General features: G+C 31.7%; 1 protein-coding gene across 3 annotated transcripts in view; it reads left to right on the forward strand.

Moving 5' to 3' along the window:
• LOC106457921 (RNA binding protein fox-1 homolog 1-like) overlaps positions 1 to 8,648 on the forward strand; it is a 55,662-nt gene that overhangs the window by 5,476 nt on the left and 41,538 nt on the right. For all 3 annotated transcript variants that reach the window (XM_022384006.1, XM_022384005.1, XM_022384007.1), the window contains exon 3: positions 4,898 to 4,951. In XM_022384006.1, coding sequence (XP_022239714.1) covers positions 4,898 to 4,951 — 54 coding nt within the window. The remainder of the gene's footprint in view (positions 1 to 4,897; positions 4,952 to 8,648) is intronic.

An 8,648-nucleotide genomic window follows, 5' to 3' on the forward strand; every position in this document is an offset into this window, starting at 1 on the left:
GACGAACAATTAGGTGTCTCTTTACTTGTGACCACTCAGGGTATATGTCAGTTGTAGAAATTGAATATTAATATAAAAATGTATATGGTAAGAATCATAGAATTTGTGAGGAACACTACTGGTTGAAAGAAAACTGTCCAGACAAAGCGTAAATCTAGCAGATAAAGGAAAGCTTCGTTATTGATTACTGTTGTTTGAACTCTTTCATTGGTGTTCATTCTATGTCACCTCTCCTGACTAGTCGAGAAATAGTCACTTTATACAGCTTTTACACTAAGAAACAACCATTTTCCTCTATCATAGATTATCACTTACAAAACCATGTTTAAGGCAGGTAACAAATTGATTAAATTATACACATTTTGGACAATAACTTGGAAAAGACAAAAAAATGCATAAATGCAACCCTGAAAATGAGATTTTCCTTGTTACTTTTTAGATACTTGTTTTTAGTATGTTATCAGTATAATAGTTAAGCAATAGATAAGTGCATAGGTGCTAACTAATAGATGTAATCTTACATGATCATTAAGTAGATAACTTTTAAAGACACTTCTGACAAAGAAATTTCAAATAACTAATTTTATTTGATTATTCATTCCTCCAATTTTTATAAATTACTTATTATTATTTTTATACATAAAATACTGGGATGAAAATATTTGAAAATAGTTTGTTTTGTGTATTTTGCTGTGTTGTGCTGCTGGGAGCTCACAAGACTTTTATTATTATTTACAGTTAAATAATATATCATTTAACACCGTATAACCACAACACTAACTAAGTTCTAAGGTTTTTTATTTGTTTCAGATCAATATCAGTTTCCTAAGAGCAGTGCCGTGTTTAGTAGCTTTGCGGCCTCCCGCAAAAATTACCTTATGGGCCTCAGGGGGTGGAGAGTCATAATCACGTGACGATGGACCCGCCTTCAAAGTTATGCAATTACAATCAAGAGAATACTAAAGCTTTTAATACAGTAAACGTATCTTCACGAAATTTTGAAGATTATCATTAAACGTTACAAGGCTTTCGTATACAAAATATCATATTTTTCTATTAAGTTCTTACATTTTTTAAAGTAATGATTTGCTCGTGCATTGTTTCTTTATGAATATTGACTGTCCAACATTCAGGGTAATTTTGATTTTAAGATTAAAAATACTTTTGTGCATCAAAAAATTGTCAAATTTCACATGATAACCTCTTGATAATTGTCAAACGTTTTTGTTTAGAAAAAACTTTACCATCAGAAAAAATGAAAAATAGATATATATATCAACGCATTTTTTTGCGTTTTAGTATGACCGAGTAGTTTGAAGTTTTGAATAAGCTTCTAAACATAATCATAATGAAAAACATCATTTTGAAAAGCATAGTATTTTTTTTACAAAATTAGCTTGAGTGTTTCTTACCTTATGATCTGATGACTCCCAACGAAGTAAATCGACAACTTGTCGATATGCTTCTACCAAAAGCCAAAACTGAAGTAATTTACTGGTAACAGGCCTAATACGCATGGCTTAACACATGACACCACGTAGTTTTTAAAGGAAAGAACTTTTCTAAACTGGGGCGTTTAGGGATATTACTATCCCTCTTCGCCCATCTCGCGATAATTTTGTTTGTTGCATTCGTGGGATTTTAAAATTTGTGCTGGAGTGGTTGGTTCCACGTTGCCTAGTGAGATTAAAGACTTATGAAGATCTGAGAGAAGCAGAAACATGTTCGGCTGGTTCCAGGGAAGAGAGCAAGTCCAAGGCCATTGACGTGACGTCGTTGAGAAGAAGAAAAGAAGAAGCAAGGCGACAAAGTAATCCAGTAAACTTCTCATGATCATGGCCACGGGGTGGCTGGGATCTGTAAATCCAATGCCACGGCTGGGATCATTAGATTCAAATGCCTTTGAATTTGCTGTGGGGGGAAACGGGAATACCCCGAGAAAATCCACTTTCACAAGACAGGCGCCGAATATTCTATCTGTACTGTATCCAGTGTTGAAATGAGAAAAACCCAAGAAATTGTTAGTTTTATACAGAGAATTTAGTATTAAGCTTGTATCAGAGATTGTTGTACTTTTGTAGGTAGATTTGAAGACCAGATATATGTTGTACGGGGACACTGTTTTGTGATGGGCACTAGTCATGGTGTGTAACTGGCAGTTAAGGTCTTTCTTGTTTTTGCTGATTGGTAATATTTATGGGCTGGTGCTGTTAGTCCGTTTTTGAATAATGGGATGTTGTTAGATTTGTGGATATATAACTGATCGGGGTAAATTTTGGCTGTCTGGGAGCTAATCTTATAACTCTGTTTTGCTGGAGTGTATAGTGATTTAGCAATATTTGTAGGCGACTTGAGAGCCGTATTCTGTTAGGCCGTATTCATACATACGCTTTATAGATTTTTATGATAGTATTAGATTTGCATCCTTCATTGTTTCCTGTTATGAGCTTCAAATGGTTAATTCTTTTGCTAATGTATTTACTAACATGTTTAAAATGTTGTGTCCAGGTGAGTCGTGTGTCAAAGATTATACAGTGTACTTAGAAATTTCGCATGAGGGTATAGCTTTATTTCGTCGTTACTTAGTTTAAGTTTTACTTTTTAAAATGTTTTTTGTAGCGTTTTTTTGAGCTGTGTTTAAATGCGATTCCAATACTTTTATGGGGTTTGGAGGACTCGCCAGTTGTTACACCAGTTTAGGATTTTTGAACTCTATTGCTTGCTATTAGTGGGTTGCGTGATACACTCCATAGGGAAATGTCGTCTGCGTAAGTGTATGTCAGATCAGGGAAGGGTATGTTATTTACAAACAGTATGTATAGTAGAAATGATAAAACAGATCCTTGTGGTACTTCTCCGGTGATGTTGAATGTATTGGGTAGAGTGTTATTTATTTTAACTGTTGCAGTTCGGTTGGTTAAAAAGTCGGAAATCCATTTGATTATTTTGTTGCTAACATTCATGGAATATAAGCGGTATCTAAGGGCATTATGCCACACCCAATCAAAAGCTTTTCTGACATCTAAGAAGACTTCTATTGTTACTTAATTGCTATTGAAGGATTTATATATTGATTCTGTGAGTCTGGATAGATGATCTGTGGTCTTTCGTCCTTTTCGTGAGGAGTTCTACATGTAAGGTATTAGGTTGTGATACTTTTCTGTGTATTATATCGACAGGAGGTTGATCCCGACCACGCTCTCTCAGGGGATGTCGGCAAGACCGCGTCGGTCTCTTTGATGACCCGAGTGACAATTTTCATGCCCAATTAATATGAAGCCGCCGTTTTACAATATCTAGCTACAGGGTTGGTATCTGGACATTTTAAGTAAAGCCTGCTGACAAACCTCGCGACTTTTACTAGTATTGAAAAGTAAATGTAATTTCTAATGTGAAATCGTGAAGTGAATGAAAAAAAACTTGAAAATTCATATACAAATGCCGAATGAATAAAGAAAGAATTATGTTTTATTAAAAAGGTTTGTGGATTTTAATATTTTAAAGAACTATGTTTTTTATTTTCCAGGGGGGGGGGGCTAAGTGCCCATCCTTGCAATCCACTACGAACGCCCATGCGTAGAAAAGTGTATAAATATAGAATTACGTGCTACTGGTGTTTTTTTTTTTACAGTAGCAAGTTGTTGCAGAATAAGAATAAGAAAAAAATGCAAAGAAAAAGAGACAACAACTGCAATAATTTTGGAAATAAATACTAATAATATAAAAAAAAACTGAATATAAAGATCCATGTTGTCCGAGAATTTTCTGCTAAACATATATTTTCTTGCTTATGTGAATTTTTTTTTTCCATTTCTAGCATGTTAATCCCTTAGACTCTGCCCTTCCTCCGGCAACTGTGGGTGTCTAAACACAGCACTTCCTGGGTGATTTTTTGGTTACAGTATAGAAGTAGTTTAGGATTTTATTATCTTGCTGATTTTCCATCAGTTCTCTGAATCAGTAAACATCTTAAAAGCTCTTAAATACATGCCAGTTTTTCTTTAGGATAAGTTTTACTGGCCTCACCAGTAGGCTATACAGTGAAGACAACTAATTAAGAATGCATTTGATGCTCATATATAAGGCAATTAGTTATTACTGGTCATGTTCACACCCTCTTCCTGAAATACAGTATATTGATATACAACAAGAAAACTTCAGAAACATTAATTTTAAAATGTCATATAGGAAAGAATGTTTCAAACCTTAAATAAATAATAAAACAAATCATCCAACTTCAATCTTTTCATAAACAAAATGTACCCATTCTATGTTTTAAACAAACTGTAATACTATGTATAAAAGAGAATAACTTTTGTACATATTACATACTTATTAACATTACACATTGTTTTAAGTCTAATTTGGCTTTTTCCTGGACTTTGATAAATTAATTTTAATCTGGAACACACATAAGTACAGATTTTATATTTCAGAGGAGGCTTGTTCTATATCTAACAGATATTAAATCAACTACATTTTAATTTCTTTATTTGATTCATTTCATAGCTCTTTCTAGTTTTAAAAATGCTGTGGGTGACCCCATTTGTATTTCACAGCAGAATATTAATAAAACAGATGTTGTAAACTATTAGCTCTTATCTGTACAATCTTTCTCTAAAAACTGTTCTTTAAACATCAATGTGCAAAAAAAAAGTCTTTAAAAAAATCTATGTATTTATGACTGTTCACATACATTAGAATCTTTATGCTAAATTCATCAGCATTTTTGTTAAATTAAACATATTTAATTGGTGGAAAATTAGAACCAATGTAACTTCAAATAAATTGAAATACCATGGTGTTGATGCAGCTACAATAGTTCAACTTTAAGAACATTAATTTTTATACATATTATTTTTCATATACTTATCTAACATTTTCTCTTCTTTTTCAGCAATTTGGGCCAATTTTAGATGTTGAAATCATTTTTAATGAGAGAGGTTCAAAGGTAAGTTTGCATGTACTTTTTGTATGCAAAACATTGATGGTTAGGTGTGTATTAATATCCTCAATATCTATTTTTTTAACAAAACTTATTATTAAAATATTAATTTAATAACATAGAATTAAGAAAAATCTTAAAATGTCTAAATATTGCTATTTTAACAACATTGAATCATTTTTGAGGATTTTTATTAGTTAACTATTATTATTTAACAATTACGAATATGAGTTTCTTCAGTAAATGGTAAAAGTTAATTTACATACGTATTTGTTATCTGGTTGGTAGAAAATGTAGACTTATTTTATTTTTGCTGAAATAAAAGTTTCTTTGTTATTAAAAGAAGACTTTGGTCTTTCTTGTTTATAGATTCATATAAGAAATTCTCTTTTTTTTTGAGTATTCTGGAATCTTATTCTCTGTTCATATACAATGGTAAATGGCAAAATATAATTGCTTTTCATAAAACCTATGAAAACAAATGCAACCAGTTTTAATTAAATTTTACCTAACATTTTTGTTTTAACACTCCATCTGTGAGTCAAGGAGACATGTTTAATGAGTTGATTCCTAAAAAAAAGTTTTCTGGTACAATCTTTTTTTTTATTCTGAATAGAGATTTTAAGTGCTTGTGGCCCAATTTGTACTAATTTCTGGGTTATGAGAGTGTAAAACCCATATCCTGAATACAAAATCCCAGATAAAACATGGGAGTAGCCACACATGTTGCACAGCACAACATCTGGTTTCTCAGCTGTATAAAGCAGTTTTCTCTGCAGTTTTTACAAGTTCTATTGATAGAGATGGCCGAGGAAGGCTAAAAAACTCTTGTAAGGTAGGTAAGTGTGGCACCTGTTTGAAAATGAGCACTTTTATTATTTTGTGCAAGAGAAAAATGACTAGCCAGCCTTCTAAAGCCCTGCATCTTCATAGCTGAACACCATTGAGAGGTGAGTTCTTTTGGCAGTAAAGTGTGGTTTTTTATGTTAACAGACTGAGCTCTTTTTAGGAATACATTTTTTTGGGTTCTACTTTGAATACTGAAAACTAATGACACTCCTTGTAGCCCACTCAATTTCCTTAATTCAGTCTCATTGACTTGTAGACTATATGGTAAGAACAGTAATAATATCTTTAGTAAGAAGTTGGGAACACTTTGCTCTATATGATATATTAGCTGGATGAAAATATTAAAATTGTTTAGTGGGAAAGATCAAAGTTTATTTTTATTCACACACATTACCAAAAGCAAACAATCAGTATAATTGTTTTTTGTATATATTTGAATAAATACAAAGTGTTTCACTTGTAAGTTTTGTGTATTCTGCCATTGCATTCATCTAAAATAATTGTATCTAGTTACTCTCATGTTTTGTATATGTAATAATATTAATTTTACATACTTGACTATGCATTCTCAAAATTTTGAAAATACCTTTTCTAAGAAGTTTACTTTGTTTTAAATTCTAAATCTTTTAACCAACAGTACTTTGCCACTGTTTTTGTTTCAAAGTTATTAAGTTCCTATTCTCCTTTCACTGTGACTATTACATTTGTAATAATATTGTTATTATTTTCTGCAGTACTAGTGTATTGTACATAAGTGGTATTTCATTATAATTCTCCCATAAATTAATTCTCTGAGAAAGTGTTTTCTTTGAAATCTAAGACTGTTTCATGTTATTAATGTAATACAAAATCTCTAGCTTTTAAAAAAAGGTCATACACTAGATCATACCAGTCAAATTGTTTATTGTAATGTTTTAATAGCCTATACATATTGTCCAATTCATTGGTATATTTTTCGAAGTGGTAATTATTTTAATAGATTTGCATTTTCATGATTTTTACTGGAAATATAAAAATTAATGTGACAGATTGTTTAACTAATTACTTTATTGGAAGATGAATAACTCTTACATTTCATAAAATGAAAAGATTTTCATCATCTTACTAGGTCATTAATTACGAGTCTTAAGATACGATTCTTAGCAACCTGAATGTACCATGATACATACAAAGCTTTAGGCATGGCTCTTCATTATCTGTAACATCATCACAACAGTGGTGGCTGGAAAATTATCCAGACATTATTTTGGCATGCTACTTGCTTGAAACATACTTCAGACAGTGAGTTAATTACAAAGTACTGTTCATTAAATTTAGCTGAAACACCAAAGTACTATTCACACATTACCGTAGTAAGTGTTAATTCATTTGCTAACTGGAGTGTCACAAGCTTCTCCAGTTAATTTTACTGAAGGTACTTATCATAATTTGAAATCTGAACTTATATTAACAACTTTTTTTTTATAGAGTAACCTAAATTTGCTTAAGTTTTATATACTTGCTATTATTCCATTGTTATTTTTGCCATATTTATGATATCTTTGGTAGCTGCCAATGTATGTTTAAAGGAATGAATGAAATAAATAAAGGAATGACATTTCCATTAAACCAACAAATATAATTTGTGTAAAGTCAAGTTTTCCATGTTTCTCAAGATCAGTCCTATATTAGTGTTTTCTTGTATTTCAGTCTTTTGATAGTGTAGTATTTCGTGGTACATGGATTTCCAGCAGAGCAACATGTAGTGTCTTCTTAATAGGAGATATGGAAAATATTATGTTGAAGGGTAGGGATTCATTACCTTGAGAGCTCTGACTGAATTCATCAACAAGAAAAAGTCAATATACAAAATGTTCACAACAGCAATCATTGATGACAAAATAACACAATCAAATTACAAATGCAATACACAAACAAAACAAAATAATATTGTTGCAGTGGAACTGACAAGAGAGATAATATGAAAAGCTGCAGTCTTACAGAAAGCTGTCTAACAGAGGAGAGCCTAGTTTTAAATACTAAAATACAATAACATGAACAAACCCAGGCTGCTCACAGCATGCATCTTGTACATGTCACCTGGAACCATACACATTTGAGTTTAGGGGTGGGGAAGCTCCAGGACATTACATGATTTGCAGGCAGAAAGGCTACAGCTATCTTTTCTACAAGAGAATAATTAGTATATTCTAATCTTGTGCACAGCTAGAGTAAGAAAAAATTAAGTTGTTTACTTGAATGACTCTATGTGGCCAAACATGACTGAAAGAAAACAAAAGTTTCGAAAGATTGACATGCTGGTAGGGGGGGGGATGACAAACACATTTCCCTCTTCCTTTAATTCCAGACCAACCTAGTCAATCCTAATACACTTTAAGCATGTGTTACTCAATAAATTGAAACCTTTGCCCCAGTAAAAGTACCAGCATAACAACACTAACGTGTACAAAAGGAAAAACAACTTTACAAAACAATACAACAAAGTACTTTAAGAAAAATAACCTATTCCCTGTAGGAGAAGGTAGTATAACATACAGGTTAATAAATGATACCTGAAATAACCCCTTAAGAAAAGATACAACAATAACTTTTAAAAATAAGATACATAAAATACATTAAAGAAAACAAAAACCCTTTAACACAGAAAGCCTAGCCCTCTTAGAAGGGAATAGCTAACACAAATACACAACACCACAATAAAATAAGCTGGTACAGAAATACATAATAAAAATGGAAATATCCTTCATATGGTAGGACAGAAAACAAAAACAAAAGAAACTTTCCACTTATCTTGATGAAATATAAGCCAGATAATACCCAAAACATCTTAAAACTATAATACACAAAAACAATA

The sequence above is a fragment of the Limulus polyphemus genome, unplaced genomic scaffold (genome assembly GCF_000517525.1).
Source record: "Limulus polyphemus unplaced genomic scaffold, Limulus_polyphemus-2.1.2 Scaffold393, whole genome shotgun sequence".
NCBI lineage: Eukaryota > Metazoa > Arthropoda > Merostomata > Xiphosura > Limulidae > Limulus > Limulus polyphemus.